At 56.8% G+C, this 22,958-nt stretch overlaps 1 protein-coding gene and 1 long non-coding RNA gene across 5 annotated transcripts in view; both read right to left on the reverse strand.

Moving 5' to 3' along the window:
* LOC121096233 overlaps window positions 1-17,460 on the reverse strand; it is a 54,011-nt gene extending 36,551 nt beyond the window's left edge. For all 3 annotated transcript variants that reach the window (XR_005830405.1, XR_005830404.1, XR_005830406.1), the window contains exons 1-3: window positions 17,269-17,460; window positions 1,673-5,026; window positions 261-412 (exon numbers count right to left, since the gene is read on the reverse strand). This is a non-coding gene — a long non-coding RNA (uncharacterized LOC121096233). The remainder of the gene's footprint in view (window positions 1-260; window positions 413-1,672; window positions 5,027-17,268) is intronic.
* A 1,963-nt stretch (window positions 17,461-19,423) lies between these two features.
* FOXA2 (forkhead box A2) lies at window positions 19,424-22,524 on the reverse strand. 2 transcript variants are annotated; one of them, XM_040612329.1, is made up of 3 exons: window positions 22,397-22,524; window positions 21,624-21,693; window positions 19,424-21,012 (listed from the first exon to the last, which is right to left on the reverse strand). In XM_040612329.1, exons 2-3 carry the CDS (start codon window positions 21,690-21,692, stop codon window positions 19,750-19,752), a joined length of 1,332 nt encoding a protein of 443 aa, XP_040468263.1. In that variant the 5' UTR covers window position 21,693; window positions 22,397-22,524; the 3' UTR covers window positions 19,424-19,749. The 2 variants fall into 2 exon arrangements, with proteins under 2 accessions (XP_040468263.1, XP_040468262.1); XM_040612328.1 differs by lacking the exon at window positions 22,397-22,524 and having other exon boundaries at window positions 21,624-21,749.
* Between the last annotated feature and the right edge of the window lie 434 nt (window positions 22,525-22,958).

Genomic DNA, 22,958 nt, shown 5'->3' on the forward strand with positions numbered 1-22,958 from the left:
GGATGAGTCCCCCAGGGAGAAAATCCGGGGTGCTAAAAAGCTCTTTAATCTGGTGGGGAGAAGATAAATGGGAACCAGTCGGCAGGACCTGCTCCCAGGCATACCCACACTGGAAGCAGAGCACAGCTTTCTAGTAGCAGAAGTGATTAATGAGCACAGCAGACTAATTATGGTCCTCTCTGGCCACAAAGCTCTAATCTAAGAGGCGTTCTTAATGAACTCCTGAGGCTGCGATTGGACTTCTAGGGTAAATCACTTACATTTTAACACAGACGTAGGAAACTGGTCTCCGAGTTAGCAACCAAAGCTCATTCATAATTGCTTGTTTAAATATTTTTCCTTCTTCATCGCTGCAGTCAATTTGCCGTGTGCATCCTATGCAGAGGTGAAGCCAGCCAAAAAGGAAGCTTTCCTGGAAAAATAACAAAGGTACTTTCAGCTACAGAAATCCCCATCTCGAATCCAAACAGGGAAGCCTCTGTCCCTTGCCAGTGTAGGCAGGGTTTCCGCCTGCCTGTTATTTGACATAGCAGAAGAGTTAGCTTAGGCAGGGGAAGGGGAAGGGGCCGCTTCTCCTGCTGCAGGGTGGAAATCCTTGTCTTTCTAGGTGCTCTTCCCAAGCTCAAGTCTCGCGCTCGGTGCTGACGGGCTATTTATTAGTCCCTGCATTTCCTCGCGAGGGCGGATAATAGCTGAAGCAATGCAAACACCCGGGGAGCAGGCTGTGGGCAGACCGGGCAGCGCTGCCTGTCGATGGCGTGCCGCATGGAAAAGCCCTGTCACCCCCTGTTAGCTGCTTTGGTTTTGACTGCAGGAACGAAAAGCCTGGTTCATGAAGCTGGGGGCTCGGGTGCCGTCTTCCCGCTGTTTGCATGGCTCTTTCCTGCAAGTTTGGGGTGCAAAGAGAAGGCATGGGAGGATGTTCAGCCTGCCCCCCTGCTCGCCCATGCACAGCAGGCTGCATCCAACCTGCCAGAGCAAGGCAGGGGCACGCAAGAGAGAGGGGCTGGCCTGCCCAGCTCGGGCAGGGACGTGTCCACAGCATCCTGAGGATCAGTCCCTCAGCACCAAAAGGATGCCGAGCCAACGAATGAATCTGAACCCCTCCTAGCATTGTTAGTGACCTTCTCGGTGACCCAGAGCTACTCGGTTAACCTCTCATGATAATGAGATAATGAGAGCCTCCGATGGGTAAATATGCAATTACAGGGGCTGCTTCAAGAGGGCAGGGGTGGCCGGGCAGTGGCTGCTGCAACTCATCGTGTGTGCAGGTAGTCCCAGGCACCCTCCAGCTCAATTACTGGGGAAGAAAAGCATCTTTGCCCCCATGGCAAAGCAGGCCAGAAGGAGCCACGTGCTCAGATGAGGTACAGCAGGTACATCTGCCTGGGTCAGTGGGCCAGGCGTGTTTGCTTTCCTATCTTCTATTATTAATAAGGAGCTGGACATTTCCCATGACGCTCATTATAGCCAAGAGAGAGGAGAGGACGAGCAGCACAAATGTGCTGCAGGAATGCCCAGGTTTTGCTCAAATAAAGCTTTTTAAGCTCCTTTCTGCACTTGGAGGGGATGTATCTGACATTGCTGAAATCAGGAGGCTTCAGTAATGGAAGGTCACGCAGTCACAGCTGCCCCCACCATCCTGCAGCACCCTGGGCTTATTCCCACCCACCTGCAAGGGCATCCGGACCCGCTGCATCCCCTCTCCTTCACCCCACTGGGTCTAGGAAGAAAGGGCTTGGCTCACTTGCAGGCAGGCATCGGTCACCTTTACATGCAGCACAAACATTTTCATGGCAGACCCCTTTCCAAGGGGATGTTTCACAGGCTCAAGAGGATGCAGAGGTGGTGTGGGAGTGCTGGGGCATCTCTAGGTGATGCTTGTGACCTACCACTCCCCTGTCATGAGAAATGAGCAGAGGAAATAAAACAAGTACCGGTTTTGAAATAGACAGGATGATCTTTTGGGGTTTTTTCACCGGGTGCTTGGGTGGATCTCAGTGCCACAGGGTATGGATGTGACCGGCAGTATGAATGACCATCCTGAACAATAGCTAAGATGAGGCAAGTCACAGAGAGCAGGTCCGTCAAGGGTGGTTAAGCCCCAGGACACCAGCATCTTGTTAAAAAGCCTGAAGCAGCACACAAAATAGCTTAGAGACCCGCCTTGGCACACAGGGGTGGAAGGGACCAGAGCTGGGGGACTCCTGTGGGTGCTGGCCGTCCTCCCTCCCCGCCAGGGTGGCTGGCTCCTTGCTGCGCAAACACAGCCAGGCAAGATAAGACGTGTGTGCACAGCACTCTGCCAGGAATTCGGGGCTCAGCCCCCCGCCATGACCGCCTTCCCGACAGCCGCCTTCGCCCGGCTCGCTGCCCGCACCCCTCCACATGGTAGGGCTGGTATCATGCCCCCTCATTCTTTGAACACCCACGGGGGCTGTACTGGGATGCTTCCGCCATGGGATCCTGGCCATGAGCCGTCGTGCTGGGGTGATGCGGGAGGTGACACAGGCCGTGCAGCCTCCCCCCACAAAAAAAGGCCGATGAGAACGTGGGCATCTGTGGAGTGGGAGGGAGTTGGGATTTGCCGCTCTGCGTTGGGTTTTTAGCATGGGTGCAGACAACGGGGATGAGTCACGCTGGTACGGGCAAGCATGGAGCCCAGAGTCCCCATCAGCAGCAGAAATGCTTCCTCACCCTCCCGCCACCCCACTGGAGGACTGGGAATAATAAAGGCTGGTTTTAAAATTAATATAGTGATACCTAGGAAATTAATCTTCCCGATAAGCAGACAGCAGCATGACTGAATAGGCCCGTGGTTCAAACAAAGGTTTCTGTTGAGTAGGACCAGGTAAAAGACGGATGGTTTGTTAAACATTGCCAGCATACTTTGCTAGTGCCATTCCCCGGTCACAGCTAATGGCAGCCGGGGCATTGTGTGGCAGATGCAGTTGCTAATTTCAGCCAACTTAGACACTATTTCTTATCTTTGTTGGTCTTGCTGAGATGAAGGTGGGTTCGGGATTTTGAATGCACTACACTCGTGCATGGAAAACATTCCTGACGGTCTCAAGATGTAAAAAAAAAAAATCAACCCACCCAGTGTGGCTGGCCAGAGAGGAGCAGAGCAGGCTTTGCTGGTCCAGGGGCTCCCTAGCTTTCACAGCAGAAGCAATTTGGGGGTAGCAGTGATGCCCTCTGCTTCACCTTCCCCCTTCCAAATGCATTTGGCAAAGTCCAAGGAGTGCCCAAAATGTGTTGAGCAATTTGGACTTTGCCCCAGCCTCTTGATAAGGGCTGTTCATCCTCCCGGGGCAGCTACTGCACCTTTGACCCTGGGGCCCATCCAGACCATGGAAGCAATTCTCCCTAAAAGCTGGAAAAAAAGGTGGGACCAAAACTGGCTTTGCAAACTAAAATCACTGCACAACCACTTTCTTACTTCCCCGTCAGTCCTGCAAGCGAAAGCGCTCGCTGGCTGTACCCAGGGAGGGCTTGGACAGCAAAATCAGGGCAGATCACATCAACTTCTCTGCTTCTTCATCAGCTTCTCTGCTTCTTGCTTCCCCACGTCACCCACCAGAAATTAAACACTAAAGAACGGTGTGTCAGGGCCACTCGGGTGCTCTTCAGCATCAATTATCATTGCTCCAAAGGTCTCTGCAGCTCGCACCTATGTAAGAGCCCCATTTATTTCGATTTCCACCCAGACAGGGTTTCTGGTGTCGCCCTGTCTGTGCATCCCTCCCCTCCTAACCCTTGAACTCCTTGGCTGGTTTCAATCAGATTTGTCAAGACAATAGCTGTCTGGAAGCTCATTAAGTCCTTGGGGGGGAGTTGTGGACATAGGCATCTGTGTGCAGGCAAGAGGCTGGGGGATGGTCGCAGGGTAAAATCCCCCTACCTGGCACCCCCCTGCCTCCCCCAGAGAGCAGGAGTGCATCACCCACCGCCTGAGATGCTCCCCAGGTTTTTCCCCTCACTTTCTGGAGGAGTTTCCCCCCTCCTTTGAATCCTTCTCGGTGTTTTTCACCAGATTGGACGTTTGCAATATCTCTTTTTTTCTGTAGCAGGGCAGCCGGGATATCTAGGGGGCGAAATTAATGACATTATAACACTTTTTATTACTCTCTTAGGCATTTTAACAATCCTGAGTCACACCGGGGGATTAGGACAGCTACAGGAATATGAAATTCTTTGCAAGGCCAGGCCAGCGGGTTCTGTTTGAGGCAGCAGGCAAGCAGGCAGGCAGAATTTGGGAGGCTGGGACAGGGCCAGAAGCCAGAGATGTCTTGTGGGAAGCATCCCTGCCAGGCAGGACCTACCTGGGATAACACGAGTCCATTCATGCGCAGTGCTGGGAATTTCCTGCATTGCATGGTAATGCACAGGGGAGATGTGTGACCCATTCAGACTCCCCCAGCTATCCCTTTTGCACCCCCCTGCCCCCCGGGCCAGATCCTGGGTGCCTAAACGGTACACGAGCCCAGCAGTGCCTCCAGCTCAGGCACCCCAGTAATGAAATGTAGTCTGTCCAAAAATCTCAAGAAAAAATTTATTTCCCCCCAAAAGTTGTCAGTTGATATTATAATTATTGCTATTGTTGTGGTTGTTATTTCATCATTATTGTCATCAACATCATCATTGTATTGTTATTGTTATTGTTATTATTGCTACTACTATTATCTTGGTACTGGAGCAAAGCTCCCTCAATATGGACATAAACTTAACTTTGCTTGCATTTTGTCAGGGGGATTTATTTGGCTCCTCTGGAACAGCCGGTACCTGTGGCCCCTGGGTGCAAGGGGCCAGGTGATGAGGAGCTCTGACCCAGCTCAGCTGCGGCAGAGGCTGCTTCCCCTTCACAGCTACAGGCTTCAATTTATAGTAGGGAAGAGGAGAATGAAGCTTAACCGAGCTCCGTGCAGGTGTATGGACACACATCGAGGCCACTGCTCCGGGCTGGCCAGCTCATCTCGTACCATCGCTGCGTGAAGCATCTGTGGCTTGGTTAACCCCAGCACAACTGCAACAACAAAAAAAAGGGGAAATATCTGACAAGGGTCTTTTCACACCCATCTTCTCTACCTTTCACCCCAGGCGCGCTTCCTGGGGAAAATGGGTGGAGGCGAAGCGAGATGTGCTCGCTCTAGCCCTGTCCCAGCACCATCTGGAGCAGGATGCACGGGACAGCTGGATGCCAAGGACGCTCAATGCTCTCTTGGTACATCGTCTTCATCACAGTGTGCTTCTCCCACCGGTTCCCACCCATCGCATTTGCAGGTGCTGCAGCAGCCCCAGGGACAAGCCCTCCAGGAGCAAGGTGACCCAGGGAAAGAAGCGGCGTGCCCCAGCGCCGCTCCACCCTGCCGTGGCAAAGCCCATCCCCAGCGCTGGGTGAGGGTCTGTGGGGGCCGGGTCCCAGCAGCTGCCCGGGGTCCAGGCGAGCGAGCCCTGGCACTGTACAGGCAGTGGCAGAGGTGGTGCCTCGCGCCAAGGGACCTGATCTCGTGGCAGAGAAACCTGTGGCAGAGCCGTGCTGGTAGCGTGCTCCTGCCAGATGCATTATATTCACTTTGGAAAAGAAAAAAAAAAAAAAAAAAAAGACAGAAGAATTCAATTGCCAAATATATTGTTCTGGTAACTGTAACAGAAACGACTCTGGGTCTTGCCAGGTTACAGAGCTCCTGTTAAGTGGCTTGGGCCGTGTTGCAGTTAATGCCTATTGTTATTGAGTAGCACCCATGCTCCCACCCAGGATCACCCCGCTTTGAAGTAAGTGAGGCAGGCTCATTCTTTCCTCTTTGCTTTGCTTTTTTAGTATTTTTTTTTCCCAATCCCCCAAAGCCCCAGGTCTATGATTTAGGCTGGAAACAGAGCCTTCAAAAGCAGCAGGGAAATTTTGCAGACTTTGACAGACACCCCTTCCCCCAAAAAAATTTCAGCTGCACCATGGGGCAACAAATAAAGATGCTCTAGGGTTGGATTGCTGGGTTTATGTCATATTTGATGTTACATGGATGCGGGTGGGGAGTGCCTGTGCTTCCATGAAATGTCAATGCAATGGATATAGGAGGGTCGGAGAGCTGCTGAGTTTTGGAGCTGGGCTTTAGCCAGGTTGGAAAGTCTCCAGCAGGCCATGGGGATGCTCTCCCCATCCCTCTCCGGGTGAGGAGGTCAGTGGATCTTCCCTCCAAGAGCTGCAGGACTGTCCCTTGAGCCCAGGTACCCCTCCTGTGCCCAGGGCAATCCTTGGGAAGGAGCTGGGGCAGAGCTGGGCCACGCTCCGCAGCCGAGCCCACCGACTTTCCCTCTGACGCTCCTTCTCCCAGCTTATGGATTTTATCCAATTTAAATGGCAAGGATTTAAAATGCCACCTGAGTTAAAGGGACCTGATTAAAACCGTAGCCTCATCATATTTCTTAAACATGCAGTTGCATTGCTGTATTTACATTAGTGTCAACTTTAATTTAAATTCTGCATAACTATATTTGCTCCCCTAAATTCATTCGCCAGGAACACAGAGCAAATTACTCTGCACTAACCGCACTTTCTCTTTGTCTATGGCGGAGTGGTTTGGAAATTAGCACCGTAAGTGAGTGGTGGGAAGTGTCATTCCGCCTCTTTAATGTCTCATTAATTAACCCATCTGGGCCAGGAGCAGATCGATGCCCGAGGTGGGTGAGATGCCGGCAGGTCTCACGGGGGCAGAGCTGCTGTCAGGCTGAGCCACTGGGATTGCTCTGCTTTGGCCGCCTGCAGGGCTCGGTTTGGGCAGGTTTGTACCATTTTAGGGACCTGAGGGGATGCTCCAGAGCTGTCAGGTATGAGGCTGGAGCTGCTGGTGAAACGGCAGAGCCTGGGACCCCTAAAATGAACACCAGCGTCAGCTTTTCTTCCGCACTGTGCCTTCAAAATGGCAATCAAATTGGACCCGGTGATCCTTATGGATCCCTTCCCACCTGAGAAGTTCTCTGAAATACGAATACAAGTAAATAAAAGAGGACCCCAGCCATGAGGGGAGGCAAGATACCACTTGGGCATAAAAATCCTGCTGCTGTGAAGTCATAAAAACTCTTTTCTTGAGGGACTGCATAGCCAGACACCTCTGGGCCACTCTCGATTGCTTGAGGGGTGTCTGTCCCCTAGGTGCAGCATCCCCAGGCACAGGGGACAGCCAGGTGGTCCCCTAGATGCAGCATCCCCGGGTGCAGGGGACAGCCAGGTGGTCCCCTTAGATGCAGCATCCCTGGGCGCAGGGGACAGCCAGGTGCTCGGCGACTTCAGGGACACGTGGGGTCAGCTCTTAAGGCAGCATAGAGACAATGGGAGCCCTCCTGCTTTTCAGCCCATCCTCCTGACCACCCACCAGGGAAGAAGGGGAAAAAGGGAAAAAAAGAAAAAAACAACAACAACAACAACAAAAAAGTCCTGTCGGTTTCTCAGATTTTTGTGACAGAAGCAGTGTTTAAACTTGGTGCTTCCTGCAGGTGTGCTCTGTGACTACAAACGCTGAATGTGATCTCAGCCAGCCAGGCATTTTCTTTAGTCCTCAGCATTTTGCCTTTTCACCTCGTAAAACCCTTTCAAGCTAAATAAACCTTATTACAACAGAACCACGCAGTGCAGCCCGGCTCCCAAAACCAACAGCCTGGGGTAGGACAAAGAGTAAAAATAGCAAAGCATCCCCATCGGCATCAGCGCTTAGCTCAGAGAGTAAGACCAGCCTGCGCCTTAGCGTCCGACCTTGCTACGTATTTATTTTTAATTACAGCATTTGCCTGCCCTATCAGCAATGACATCCTTAAAGCAAAACAAGTGGTGGCCTGGGTGGATTAGAGGAGGGAGGGTGATCTTCAGGGACGCTGGGCGCAGGGAGGGAAGGGGAATGGAGGCGGCTGCCTAATGCAGCAGCAGGACCTGCCCCTGCAAGGATATCGCCGTCAGCAATTGCCATCGCTTCCACCCAGGGCGCGGGAGGTAGATCCCACCACTGTCCTGCAAGGACGATGCCAGTAAAACACTCCGGGCTGGTCGTGCCTTGGGGAAGGCTGAAACGCCGCATCTGGCAGCCCTGCGCCGCCAGCCCGCCGTGGCCATGTCCTCTACCGTTTGGAGCACAGCACTCGTGCAGCGAGGGCAGCGTGCTCCGACGGTGGGTGCGATTATGGGCGTGTGCGGAGGGGTGGGCGGCCGGGGCGCACTCAGGCGATGCGTGCCAGGCTGCACCGCCGGTGCCTACCCGGGGCTCCCAGCCACGCAGCCCCGCGTCCCTCGCCAGGAGAAAGGAGACCTGAGCGAGGGACAAGGGGACATAGTGGCAACAGCGAGTGCCCAAAGAGGGTTTCCTACCCATCCTCCAAGAAGCAAAAGCAAGCTGTGAGGGAGGGGAGGGGGGGAAATTACCCCTGAGCATTGGCAAGCGGCCCTGGGGGCAAACGCATCTCTGATACAGGGAGAGGGCGTTTCGCCGGGGGAAATACAGTAGAGGCGAGGCGAGATTTGGGTGGATAAGTAGAAGGCCTGACTTAGCCGCGACACCGCAGCTGTGCTCTTATCTGGCCGGAGGAAGAGGCTGAACAACAAAAGGGGCTAAGAAGCCGGGTTGATGCATGGGAAAGCCATTGGCCGAGCATTGTGGCTGCCCTTCTGCTGAGCAAATAGTTCAAACTGTTCATTCCCATCTCCTATTCTCTCCCTGGTACATTGTTTGTGTCCTTGCATTTCATTCTGCGAGGAAGATTGCTCTCTGGGCCTATAAGCAAACAGTCCAGAAAAGAGCCAACTATCCTCTCCTTTTCCCTGGAGAACTAGCATTTTTATTTCAGCTCCAAGCTGTCAAAGAGCTGGAGAGTTTATGTCAGTATCCTGAATTAATTGCTTTAAGCTGGAGCAGCCTATACCAACCACCAAATGTCCAGAAGATGTTTATTAATAACGTTTCCTCTAGGTTTTTTTGGTAGGGTTTTTAGTTGTGGGTTTTGGGGTTTTTTTGTTCCAAGCTGTGCTCTCACATACTGTGCCCTCTATTCACCGCCTCGGCGGCGCGCCTGACGCCAGGCGAGGGTGGCGAAATGAAAGCCGCTTATAGGGAATTAATAAAAGCTCCCAAGGCATTGTCATCCCCAGCACTCAACATGTCGGTGCAGTGGGCACGGCTGGCGGCTTGGAAATCTCCCGTTAGGACTTTTCGGGCAACGGGAAGGAGAGGAGGAAGATGAATTGCTGGAGGGATGGAGAAGGAGCGAACCCTTGTTTAAACACAAATATCTTTGGTAATTAACAAAAGTGGCGAGGAAATTACTGATGGAAAAAAAACACATGAAAGGTAAATGGTTTTGTGTTTAAACATGATATATTTTAAAGTGTTCCCCAGTGTGAAAGTCCCTGTTTAAGGGAATGAAGTAATAAACCAATTTATATACCAATAGAAAGTCGAGATCCTGAGTGCCTTTGTGTAAATTTTCCACTTGACTTTTCATTATCTACCTGAACAAAATCAATCTATATGTATGGGATCAACATGCAATATGAGAGATAAAAGACGAAATAAATGTGCTTTGCATATCCCGCAGATAAAAGCCACCGGGCTTCAGGCGCTGCCTCCTTTCTAGGCAGATGCATTTTAGAAAATAAATCATTTTGCAAAGGAAAAGAGAGCAAAGCAGAGTGGTGCTTCTTAAGTGTTTACTCCCTTGCTTGAAATATTGATCCTGTCAAATGAACAGTGGTTAATAAGTAACTCGGGAAAAATATGCTGGCTCTCTCTTTGCTCCCTGCTGTAGCACGGACCCACCTCCTATCCCTCTCCAGCTCCCAGGCAGCAGAGCCCTGGAGCATCCTCACTGCAGGCTGGACCTCTGGGCAGAGCCCAGACATGCTTGCGGGGTGGAACAGAGTGAAAGTAAGGCGACAGAGGCAGCACAGCAGGGACAGATCCCCTGCACCCTGCAGGAAGCCTGAAACCTCAGGGCATTTTGGCATCTCAGGACCTTCTGCATCCCAAACCCTGCTGCATTCCAAACCCTGCAGCACTCCAAATCTTGTCACATCCCAAATGCTGCAGCATTTCAAATCCCACTGCATCCCAAAACCCTGCTGCATCACAAACCCCGCAGCATTCCAAAACACTGTCAGACCTCACTCAAATCCTGCTGCATCACAAACCTTGCAGCCACCCAAACCCCACTGCATCCCAAACCCTACAGCATCCCAGCCCTTTGCTCATTCTCCATGGTCTTGCCTGCAAACATCAGCCACTCCTGAGATGACTTGTCCTTGCCTCACCCCAACAGGAGCCATTCCTGACCCAAAATATCCCTTTTCATAGAGCAAAGGATATTGCTATCAGGTGAGGGATCAGGTGTACTGAATTGGGTTAATGTGTAAACTGGAGTAACATTTTTGGGGTGTGGGAGCAGAGGACATAGCGCAGTAGAGGAAAATGCTCCCAATTTTTTAAAAATGCATCAGTGGGTACAGATTTTGCTTAAGCAGCCTCAACACCCCCAGTGGAACCAGCAGCTGCTGTGTTAACAGCAGCTAAAATACCTGCCCTGGCAATGTCACAGCCCAGAGCCCCAGGAGCCCGGATCAAGTGCCCTGTCCTGTTGCCACAGCTTGGGTGCCTTCTCTCCCCCTCTCCCTTTCCCAGGGCCTGGCTGGCATGTGGCTTTTTGCTGATTTCATGGATTCCAAAGTCTTAGGAGAGCTGGCTAATAGCATCCTCTCTTTTTTTTTTCCTTTCCCCCCCCCCCCTTTTTTTTCCTTTAGGTGAAGAAGCAGGAACTCCTCGTGGGTTTTTTCCCCCTCTAGTAACAGGATACAGAAAAGGTTAAGAGGCACTTCAGCAGATACACACACACACACACCCCCGAGCACGGGGTGTTCTTATTTCTGCGGAACCCCCGTCCCTGCTTCTGCAGCGGCAGAGCCTGTCACCCTGGTTGATGTATTCCTCCTCCTAGCATCCTCATGCCAAGGGAAAGCACTATGCAGCCCCGCTCCAGCCGACAGGCAGGGAAGCACCTGCCTCCCGCTGATTTTATTTCTTTGAGGGCCTCTACACGTCTCCTGGCTCTGGCAGCTGTGCTGTGGGCTTGGACATGGGCATTTCTCCAGGTCAGGCATCAGATTTTTGCCTTTCCTTATGCAAAAGGCCCTTTCCAGCCTTTTTCCTTCTTCTCCCCCTAAAAATCTAGACAGGAGGGAAGCGATGGTGGGGGGGAGGCAGGTAGGAAAGGAGATGAAACAAAGGGAAAACCAGGGGCAGGCTGATGACTTTCCAACCAAAGAGTTTTTCAGGATGCTCTAGAGAAACATGTTCTGCCGTTGACTCAACATCTGCAGCTATTTTATTAGTTTGCTAATGATGTCTCAGATTGGACCCAGGGGTGACAGAAAGTGCTGGCAACCCCTTTTGAAACAAAACTCACCTTCTGCCCCCCGCCCCACTGCCTCCCCCGCCAGGGCCATCGTGTTTGTCCCCCCCATCTCCCAGGCCATCAGCTTGGGAGTGATGCACAGCCCCATGCAGGGCAGTAGGGCAGCTACGCTGCTGCAAACCTACGACAAAGCAAACAGGTTCACGCATCTGCACATCCATCCCTTCCTGTGGGACACCCATTTCCTTGCCACTGGGGATAGAAACATCCCTGCCATGTGCAATGGTTACGTGGCGCGGAGGAAAGGGGGGGATCTCCAAGGTAGGGCATGGTAGGAAAGCTTTGGCATCGGAAGCAGTTTGCTCATCACTTTGGGAGTATTTTTGGCTGTCAGAGTTCATGCTCCTCTCCAAAACCCTTTCTGAGCTCCCCCTCAGCATAGCACCAATGTGCATCCCTCAAAGAGCTCCGTTAATTAACTCCTCAACTTTCTCAAGGTGCTGTTACAATTATTTTTTCCCACTTCCTTGAAGCCTGAAAGGATCCATCCTGGCAAAGCGCTTTCTTAAGCTTCCTCTAGGCCAGGATAACGCTTCCCCCCATTCCTGTCAGGAACTACTGGAGCGTGACACAGGTATCACATACAAGTACAGACACAAAGAGGCAATCGGAGATGGGAATCTGTGGCTTTAATAAGGGATGCACACATGGCAGCAGCACGCTCCGCGAAGCCCAGAAGTTTGCCCCAGCTACCCCTGACACTGATCCCTTGTGCCGTTATTAAAATAAATACAGGAGAGCGAAGGGGAAGGTAAGTGCCGGCAGCCGGCGGAGCACCGCGCGGCCGCCCTGCTGCATGCAGAAGGCTGTTGGTGACAAGCAAAGCATTTCAAGGTCTCCAGAATCCTTCAATATTGATGCCTTTGGTACCAGGTGGGGAAGTAAAATCACCACATGTACACTTCTCCGTGCTGTTGGCGCTTTGTAGCTATTTTCCTGCTGCAGAGGGATGAGGCTCATTCTTTTTACTGCTTGTGTGAGTCAAAAACCTGTAGAAAGCCACTCCTTGCCCAGCCAGGGGCGAGCACCTTGCTCTGGCCCTACTCAGATGGTGCTGGCAGTGGCAGACGGTCGGGACAGGTAGAAATCCCCCAGCAGCCAGGATCTGGTGGCAGAAGCCCGTGCTGCCTGCAGCAAGTGGTATGCTGGGGGCTTTTCTGCTCCTGTGGTTTGTAAAAAAAAAAAACCCAGCCCCTGGTAGGTCGGGGAGCAGCAGGGGGGACCCGCTGCTGTGGTCCTCACCCAGCGCCCATCCTTGTGGCAGCAGGGCTGCCCACAGCCTTACCCGGCTGCTCTGTGCCTGGCAAGGGGCTCTGTGGCTGGGGGGAACTGGAGAGGGTGTAGGGGGATGTGGGCTCCGAGGAGGGGTGAGCTGTGAGTGTCCGGGGGGGGGGAGGGGGGGGGGGAAGGGAAAGAAAGGGGGGGGAAGAAAGGGGGAAAAGGGGAAGAATTAGGGGAAAAGGAAAGAAAAGGGGGAAATGGGAAAAGGGGAAAGCAAGGGGGAAAAGGGGAAGAAATGGGGGGAAAGGAAGGAATGGAAAAGAAGAGGAAGAAAGGGGGGGAAAGGGGAAGAAACTGAAAAAAACGGAAAGAATGGGGGAAAGAGAAAGAAACTGAAAAGGGGGAAGAAACGAGAAGTAAGGAAAATAAAAGGGGGGAAAGGGGGAAATAAATTAAAAGAAAAGGAAAGAAAGGAAAAGAAAGTGGGGAAAAGAGGGAAGAAAGGGAAGGGAAGACAGGGCACTGCAGTGCAAGGCGGGCAGGAACGGGGAGCGCGGGGCGGCGGCGGGGGCCCGGCGGGAGCTGCCGGCCCCAGCTCGGGGCGTACCGGCGCGGCGGGAGCGACCGTGCCCCGCACACCAGCGCACACGCGTGTGCAAAGCGCAAACCCCGCGGGTGGCGGTGGGGGTGGACCAGTCGCCCCCTCCACAGCCCCGCTCCAGCCACTGCCCCCGCGGAGCCGCCTCCGCGTCATTTGCGGGGATTTAAAAACAAAAAACCCAACTTTCTCTTTTTTTTTCTTTCTTTTTTTTTTTTTTTTAACATGCAATTTCACGCCCGGCTGCACCTGCAAACATAACGGCCCGGCGGAGCCGCCGCTGCCGGCCCCCCCCGGCTGCCCCCGCCGCCGCCCGGCCGCGCAGCCCCGCGCTCTCCCGCCGGCTCCCGGCCCGCCCGTTCCCCGCCAGGGTGCCCGCGCCCCACGGCGCCCTGCGGGCTGGGGGGCCAGGCCCTGCGGGCAGCAGCGGCGGGACGAACCGCTGCCCGCCATGCCATCCATCCCACCGTTACACCAGACATCCGTCCATCCATCCCTCTATCCATTCCTCCCTCCCTCTGTCCATCCATCCACCAATCGATCCCTGCGTCCATCCCTCCATCCATCACTCCCTCCCTCCATGGATCTCTGCATCCATCCCTCCATCCACCACTCCGTCACTCCATCCATCCCTATATCGATCCCTCCATCACTCCTTCCCTCCCTCCCTACATTCATCCCTTTAACCATCCCTCCATCCACCACTCTCTCCCTTCGTGGATCCCTACATCCCTCGCCCCATCCCTCCTTTTCTCCCTTCGTGGATCCCTGCATGCCTCCCTCCATTCCTCCATCTCCTCATCCGTCCACCCACCCAAAAAACCGTCCCGGGCTCGCTGCAGATTTTCCCGTCCTCACGGACCCGATTCACACCCCCGGCTCTGCCCGGGCATCTCCCGCCGTGCCCTCCTGCTCCCTTGGCTGCTCAGGTGCACGGCAGGGTGGCGGGTCAAGCCCCTCCGACCGGCAAAAAAAAACACCAAAAACCTGTCCCCGTCGTTTAGAGCGGAGCTTGTGCCCGGGGACAGCCCGAGCCCTGGACACGAATGCTCCTAAAAGAATAATTGGGAAAAAAACCCTGATGGTGCTGCCCGGCCGGGGCTGTGAGCGGACTCGTTTGTTGGGGTTTTTTTTTCCTTTTCTTCCTTCCTTCCTTGCTTTTTCTTTTTTTTTTTTTTCCTCTCTCTCTCTTTCTCCGCTTTCCTTCCTTCCTTTTTTTCTTTCTTTGTTTCTTTCCTTCCTTCTTTCCTTCTTTCCTTCTCTTTCTTTCTTTCTCTCTATTTTGTTTTGTTGTTGTTTTATTTTGGATTTTTTTGGCTTGGTTTGGCTTGGTTTCTTTTTAAGGTGTTGTGGTTCCCCCCCCCCCCCCCCCGCCCCCCAATAAACATAACTACCTACCAAATTCCCCTTTTCCCCCTGCTGTCCACCCCGCCGTCCCCGGCTCCGTCGGGAAAGGATAAATATTCCGCTCGCCGCCGTGGGAGCCCGAGCCTGGGAGAACGACCGCAGCGAGGGAGCGGAAAAATACACCCCCGATGCCCCCCCGCCCCCGCCGGCCCCGGCGCCCCGGCTCCAGCGCCGCTGGCCACCAAACTGTCCCGCACATAAGGAGCCGGCGGGCTCTGCATCATCCTTTAATATTTACTCTTTTGAAGGTTAGGCAGGGCAGAGGTAACAAACTTCGAACGATTTTTTCCTCCTCCCCTTTTCCATCCTCTTCCCTACCTGGTTTTATGTGGTTTCTGGATTAATCTAGTGCGGAGCAGAAGCGGACTTTGCCCGGCCGAAATATAGGATTAGGACTATTTCTAGAAGAAAGAGGATAGTGTGAACTGCCTTTAGCCTGCAATAGTCTAAAGCAGAATTACAGCTTGTAAAATAGGTCTCCATCAGTTTCCCAGGAGACGAGTTAAGCCCTACTTGGGTGTTCCAGCTCTTTTTAGAACCAGCAATAATTAGACTCATCTCACCCCCGAGTTGTCCGGTGTTGGTTTTTTGTTGGGTTTTTTTTGTTGGGTTTTTTCTGTTGGTTTTTTTGTTGGTTTTTTTTTTTAAGATCATCGCTAAATGCACTTTTGCCTACAGCCCTGGCGGCGAGGCGGGCAGGGCCGGCGGCCCGCACCGCCGTTATCCCGGGGAGGAGGCAGCTGGGGGGGGCAGCGAACCCCCCTTTGCCCGACGTGGTACCCACTGTTGGCTGTGCCACCTTCTTTGTGCTTTGATGTCTTTTGAGCGATCGCTGCATGTCATTAGAGGCCCGAACAATTAAAAGTGCCTTCCCCCCGCCCTCCCTTCACGCGGATGGGAAGTCAGGGAAAAAAATCTATATAACTGCGGGCAGGCCAGCAGGGGGATCGGGGCTGGTGTGGGGGCTCGGGCCGGCGGCTGAGGTGCCCAGACCGCGCTGCCCCCCCGCTGCCCGCAGCCGCCCCTAGTTCATCCCACTGAATCCAGCCGTCCCCCTGAAAAATAAAGTTGGGTTTGGTGGGAATTAGCGGCCGAAAAGGAGCCCAGCGCTTTGCCCCGCCGTTAGCCGGGGGAGTCGGGGGCGGGGGGGGGGGGGGGGGGGGGGGGGGGGGGGGCGCTTGAGGAAGCTGTGGATGCTCGGCTGCGAGAAGAGGGGAAAAACTAGCCGGGAGTGGCGGGCAGACAGGCGGTGTCCCCCGGGGGTCACGGCGCAGGGCCCGGTCACCGGGAGCGGCGGGAGCTGAGCCGCTCTGCCCCGCCTGGGCCGGGCCGCGGCCAGCGCGGCCCCCGGGGGATGCTCGGGATCCGCGGGCCGGGCCCTTCCCGCTCGCGTCCCCCCTCCCCGCGCGGGCGACAGGCGTTTAATGACAAGTAATTGGCGAGCGCGGGGAGCCGCATTACGAGCGGGCCGGGCTGTTATGAATTATTGAGAGCCCATTAGCCGCCGTGCGCCTTCCCTCCCGCCGGGGCGATGTGACCCGGCACAGCACCGCGGGCACCCGCGCCCGCCCGGCCTCCGGTACCGCGGGAGCATCCCGGCAGCTGTCCCGGTCCGTCCCCCCCGCGGCCGTGCCCTGTGCCCGCGCGCAGAGCGGGACCTCGGGAAGCGCCGCCGTCCCCGCCGAAACTCCCAGTTTCCCCTCGCTCGAGGAAATACGGGCGAGGATTTTTTTTTTCTTTCCCCATTTTTCCCCCCTCTATTTTTCCCCCTATTTCCCCCCACCTCCTATTTTTTTACCTATTTTTCCCTCCTATTTTTCCCCCATATTGTTCTGGCCCTATTTTTTTTTTCTCGCCCGCGCGGGAGCAGGCACCCGGGCCGTGACCTGCCCGGCACCGGCAGCGGCACTTCCCCCGCTGTCACGGACACGGCAGAAATGCCCCTCCGTGGGACGGACGCGGCGTGGTCGCTCCCAGCCCTGAACAAGAAAGTGTCACGGAGGACAACGAAAGGAAAAAAAAAAAAAAAAGGAGATGGGGGGATAAAAGACCAAAAAAAAAAAATTGAAAAAAATTGTAAAAAGTGTCCGGCTTGGAGGAACGGGAGAAAGGAGGTAGCCCGGCCCCGCACACCCCCGGCCCTCTCCCACCTCCTCCGAGGGAGCCACAACGACTGACCCGCCAGCGAGGGGGGCCGGGGCTGTCACGGGCAGGATGGGCGCTCCGAGCCGCCCCGGCCGTCCCCGCTCGGGCCCGGCCGCCCCCCGCCCCCCAGGAGCACCCCTCTGTCCCCCTCCCCGCTCGCACCGCGCCTTCCCTCCTTGCTGACGGCCCCCAGCCGGGGGCGGGGGGGGGGGGGGGCGTCGGGGTCAGCCCCCCGGGCCCCGGGGCCGCAGCGGCGGTGAGCATTCAGCCCCTGCGCCCCCGGCCCGGCCGCAGCCCCGGCCCGGCCGCTGCCGCCGCCGGCGCTCCCCGCCGGCTCCGGGGCAGCTGGGGAAGCGAAGGAGGAGGAGGGAGGGATGGGAGCGAAGCCGAAGGTGGGAATTCCAGGGGAAGGGGAAGCGGGAAGCGGGGAAGGAGCGGCGGGTGTCACCTACCTGCGCCCCGGCCGCCGGCCCGCCGCGCCCGGCTCTGCGGGAGCTGGAACCATCCCGGCATTTATGGGAGCTGGAACTGTGCTACTGTTGACTTTAGCACAGAGCAAAGATTTCGCTGCCCGCTAGTTTAAAAATGAATATTTTACCAAGATATCGATCAGCTTTATAAAATTCAGTTAAGCACAATGGCTCAAAAGGGGGGGGGGGGGGAAGGAAAGGGACGCAATATAATATCTGTGTAAATTTGCTGAAGTATGACGTGGTGTTGAAAGTTTACCCTCCTGGAATTTGGATCTAGATTCCGCCCCCCCCCCCCCTTTTTTTTTTTTTTTTTTTTTTTTGTTTACTGACTTTGTTTATTCACAGATCACAGTTGCTTAAACCGGCAGGAGCAGAATGCACTTGCAGAAAGGCTGGGAGCGGGCGAACCGGGGGGGGGGGGGGGGGGGGGGGGCGGGGGGGGAGAGAAAAATGCCGGGTGGTGTAAAGGAAAAGAAATAACGTTTAGCATGGGGATTTTATTTTTTTTTGCCTTCCCCCACCCTTTCCTCAAATCCTCATCCTTACATTTCAACGCGAACCAGGCCAGAGGAAGGGGAAAAAGAAAAACTAAAAACACCCCGAAGCGGGGCGGGAGCGCCGTGCCTGCGCGGCAGCCGGAGGGCCCCTCGGCCGGGCCCGGAGCGGCGGCGGGGGTGGGGGGGAGCCGCGGCAGAGCCCTCCGCCCGCGCCCCGAACCGGCGGCACCCCCGCGCCCGTGCTCCGTCCCCGCGGGAGCCTTTTATGTGCTAATGAGGCGCGCTGCATGCCTCGGTTACAACGTGTGTGTCCTTGCCGTATAGAGACGGACAGATTTCTGGCTGGATCCCTGTTTTGTTTTTGGGAGGGTCCCCCGGTCCCCCCCCCCCCACCCCCACCCACCCCCCCGCCTCTTTCCCCTTCTCCCCTTCTCCCCTTTTCTCTTCCCGCGGACAATGAGGAATTTTAAGAAGGATTTGAATGTTATTTCGGAAAGCAACATCTATGACTGCCGTAAACGCGTGGGAAAAACAACAAGTGGTTGGGAAGATGGGCAGGGCATTTACGGGGGGACCGGAGGGGCAGGGGGGGGAGGGCGGCCGGGCTGCCGGGGGTGCCGGCGAGGCGGCCGGGGGTTTCGCGGCCCAGCCGGGAGGCTCCCAGCCGCCGGGAGGTGTTCAAAGGCAAAATGAAAAGCTCTCTGGTTTATTTTCCTTTCGCCGCCCATTTACCCGCTCCACGGAGGTAGCGGGGTGACCCCCCGGGCCGCCCCGGCGAGGGCAGCGATGTGCTACCTCCCCCAGCCCCAGTGTGTGTCATGCCCGTCCCCCCCGCCCCAATTAATTAATTGCGGGGCCAGGGGTCCCGCGCCGATGCCGGCTCCAGGGTCCCGTGCCGGGTCTTCCCTCCCCAGAAGGAAAAGGGGGTCCCCGCTCCCGTTCCCCAGGTTTGCGGGAGGACACCGGCTTCCCGACCCCCGGGACGTCCCTCTCCGCCCGCTAACACCCCACCTCCACCCACCGCATCGGGCCGAGCCCCTCCGAGGGAAGCCGGCGGGAGCTGCGGGCCGCGCCGTCGGGGCCGCAGGGCCGGGGTTGGCGGGGGTCCCGGCGGGGGCGGCAGCGGAGACGGGCGAGTCCCAGAGGAACAGAGAAGCAGGGGGAAAAAAACCGCCAATAACACTTTAATATAGTTCTGTGAAAATCTGGCTAGTCGCTACCAGAATACACATTTATAAGCCATAAATAAAGCATACAGAAACGATAAATTAATCAGATCCAAGTAGTTTACTCTCCCGGTAACATCAAGTGTTTGTTTCAATTACAACGACCTATCCTGACTTTTTTTTTTTGTTTTAATTTTTTTCATAGTTTTTTTTTTTTCTTCCCCCCCACCCACTTATCCCCCTTTTTACAACATTACAAGACTTTTGGTCCTCGGATTCAAAACTAGCATGGGTTTCACAATGAAGGAGGGTTTCGTTTTGTTTATGGTTTGTTTTTTATCTCGTCACTTCCACACAAAAAAATAGATATATTTATACCTCCTTGCGACGACAACAACGAAAAAAAAAAAAAGCCCAACAGAAACCCCCTTCTCCCCATTCCCTCGCCCCCAACCCACCCCACCCCACAAAACCAAACCACCCCACAAGGCAAACCAAGGGAATTGCAGCCGCCCCCCCCCCGGGCACGGGTGGCTTTGGGCCGGTGGCGGCGGGGGATGACCAACACGCCTGCCCCTGGCTCGGGCCGAGATGCTTGCAAGACACGCGACTGCTGTTTCCCAAACGGATGCAAACATCTGGAGCCAATGGAAAAAAAAAAGATATATATATCTATATATATATATATATGTACCGTGCTCGACAGCGTTCATAGTCCATCACTCTGCTATGGGGGGCTGCATGGGGGTACAGGGGGCTTTCCCCCCTCGCCAGGCGAGGTTTTCCCCTCGGCCCTTTTAGGAGGAGTTCATGATGGGCCGGGAATACACACCTTGGTAGTAAGAAGTCTCTCCGGCTAAAGGGGAGGACTCTAAGCCGTTTTTGTTCGTTACGGGCCCCATGGCCAGGCTGCCGGGCATGGGCGAGGCGTAGCCCGAGTAGTGCATCACCTGCTCGTAGGCCTTCAGGTCCATTTTGTGGTGGTGGTGGTGGTGGTGGTGAGGGTGGTGGTGCTGCTGCTCAGAGGAGGACATCAGGTTGTTGATGGAGAAGGGGTGGTTGAAGGCGTAGTGGTGCTCAGGCTTGAGGTGGGCGTCGTGGGGCAGGCCGGCATGCGGGGGGGCCAGGAGGTGCTGGGCTGGTGAGGCTGCCGGCTCCCCAGGGCTCAGCCCCGGTGTGCCCTTCAGGTCGGCCAGGGCACGCTTGTGGTCCTGGCATGGTGAGGCGCTGGCTGGGGACTCGGCACCGGCTGAGCCCTCGGAGCCCCCTGAGGAGCTGCCTTCTCCGAGGGGCTGGCTGGGGGGCTGCCCAGGCCCCTTCTTGCCCCCACCGCCTGCTCCACTGCCCGCCCCGCCGCTGTCCTTAGCAGCCAGCTGCTTCTCGCACTTGAAGCGCTTCTGGCGGCGCAGGTAGCAGCCATTCTCAAACATGTTGCCCGAGTCGGGGTGCAGCGTCCAAAAGGAGCCTTTGCCCGGCTTGTCCGGGGAGCGGGGCACCTTGAGGAAGCAGTCGTTGAAGGAGAGCGAGTGGCGGATGCTGTTCTGCCAGCGCTGCTGGTTCTGGCGGTAGAAGGGGAAGAGGTCCATGATCCACTGGTAGATCTCACTCAGCGTCAGCATCTTGTTGGGCGACTGCTGGATGGCCATGGTGATGAGGGAGATGTAGGAGTAGGGCGGCTTGGCATGTGTGTAGCTCCGCCGGTAGGTCTTGGGGTCCCGCGAGCGGTTGAGGTTGGATTGCCCGTAGATAGGGCTCATGGAGTTCATGTTGGTGTAGGGGGCCAGGGCGTTCATGGAGCCTGCTTGGCCCCCCATAGGGCTCATGCTGGGGCTCAGGTGGGCGCCCATCCCTGCCACACCGGCTGAGCCCATGCCAGGCATGGCCCCTGCACCGGGGGACATGCCAGTGAGTGAGGGGCTCATGCCCGTGTTGGCATAGGACATGTTCATGGAGGTGGCAGCCGTCATGTTGGCCGTGGTGCTCATGGCCGACATGGTCATGTACGTGTTCATGCTGTTCATGCCCAGCCCCGCGTTCATGTTGCTCACCGAGGAATAGCTCTGCAGGGGAGAGCGAGAGAGAGAAGGGAGATGGGGGGTGGGTGGGTGGTGTGACGGGGAAGAGGCAGGTGGGTAGTCCCGTCGAGGACAAGGGCAACCCGGCGAGCGGGGAGCAGTTGGGGGGGGGGAGAGCCCCAGCCCCGCTCGGATCGCAGGCGGTAAAGAGCCTCTGCAGCCCCGGGGCTCCGTGCCCCACTGGGCGGGAAGGGTTAAATCCCGGAGCGGGGGGTGGTTGTTTTTCTCGTTAATGAAAAACAAATATATATATTAAAAAAAGCGACGGGGTGGCAGCAGGATCGGTGAATCCGGGAAAGGGGAGCTGGAGGGAGGGGAAGGGACATCCCTGCCCGGAGCGAGAAAAATACCTAGGGGGGTGGGGGGGGGGGGTGGGGGGGGGTGGGGGGGGGAGGAAAAAGGGGCGCGCGCCCGGCAGCACCCCGCCGGCCCGCGCCCCCCGGGACCCCCCGCCGCTCCGCCTGCGCCCCGCGCAGCCCTGCCCGCCCCGCCCGATGCCACAGCCACCCTGGTCCCGGGGCTGGCATGGCGCGGGGACCCCGCCGGGGCGGGCCGGACCGGGCGGGGGGCGGCGGAGCCCCCGCTCCCTTCCTTACCTCGGGCTCCCCGTAGTAGTTGCTCCAGTCCGTGTGCTCATGGCCTTCCATTTTCACCGCTCCCAGCATACTGGAAGTGGAGTGCATGGCAGTTTAAAATTTAACAGCCACAACAAACGACGACAGAGAGCAACCCAAAAAAAAAAAAAAAAAAAAGTCCCCAGCCCTCCCTCCCCTCCGTCGGTGCCTCTGGAGGAGGAGGAAGAGGAGGGAGGGAGGAGGGGGGGGATCGAGCGGCGCTGGGGCTGGGGTTTTTTTTTTCGCTGCTGCTCCTTGGGTGGGTTTTCGCAGTGTTTCGCGGCGAAGAGTCGCCCGGAGGCGATGGAGGAGCCGGAGGAGGAGGAGGGAGGAGGGAGGAAGAAGAGGAGGAGGAGGAAGAGGAGGACAAGTGCTGCAGTGACGTGGGTGCCCGAGTGATATAGCACGGAGCGGCCGGGCGAGCCTCCAATCCCCAGGTCCTCGGCTGCCCATTTGAATAATCAGCTCACACCTAGGCGGGAGAGCTCCGCCGCGGCCCCCGCGCACCTATCCGCACCCCGCCGCCGAGCACGGGGGTCCGGCAGCGCCCCGACGCGCCGGCACGACCTCCCCGGGCCTGGCTTCCCCCCGACTCTGCAGGGAGATCCTGGGGGAGACGATTTCCATCACACACACACACCCCCGGGTAGCCCTGACGGGAGCCGACACCCCCCTCCTCCTCCGGCAGCACCCCCGACAGGGGCTGTGTTCCACACACACAGAGTCCCCGCAGCCCCCGGCCCAGCCCCACGCACCTTTCCTCCCGCGGCTGTTCGGCGCAGTCCCGGCGCCGGGGCTCAGGCTGCCGCCCGCCCGGCCGTGCCCCGGCTCCGTGCCATCGGCGGGCCCGGCAGCCGCCGCTCTGCCTCTTCCCCGGGCTCCGGCTCAGGTACCTACAACAAATTCGTAACTAAAACAAACAGGGAGGGCAGGGCAAGGGGGGGCGCGGCGGGAGAAGCGCTGTAGGGGGCTCTCCCGGCGCCGGGCCGGGAGCTGCGGGGTCCCGGTGGGCGCCGTCGGGGCAGCGCCGCCCGCTCCCGGTGCCGAAACGCCCCGACGGCCTCGCGGGGGGATGGCAGGGGGCAGAAGGAAGGAAGGAAAGACAGACGGACGACAGAAATCACCCGGCTCCAAAACGCAGCCGGCTGCGCCGCCCGCCCCATCGGCGCTGCGGGCGCGGCGGCTGCCGGCGGGGTCCAGCCGGAGGAGGGGGACGGAGAGGAGGGTTCCCCCCATCGCCCCCCGCCCCGGGCTGGGGCTGGGCCTCCCCCGGCAGCATCCCCGCCTGCCCCCCCCCCCCCCCCCCCCCCCCCCCCC

Source organism: Falco naumanni, chromosome 12 (genome assembly GCF_017639655.2).
Source record: "Falco naumanni isolate bFalNau1 chromosome 12, bFalNau1.pat, whole genome shotgun sequence".
In the NCBI taxonomy this organism is placed as follows: domain Eukaryota; kingdom Metazoa; phylum Chordata; class Aves; order Falconiformes; family Falconidae; genus Falco; species Falco naumanni.

Excerpts from the sequence above, each read along its gene's own strand:
- FOXA2 (XM_040612328.1), bottom strand. The coding sequence starts at position 21,710 with ATGCACTCCACTTCCAGTATGCTGGGAGCGGTGAAAATGGAAGGCCAT. Across the intron at positions 21,013-21,623 it reads ACTACTACGGGGAGCCCGAG|AGCTATTCCTCGGTGAGCAA; the intron begins GTAAGGAAGGGA and ends TCTCCCCTGCAG.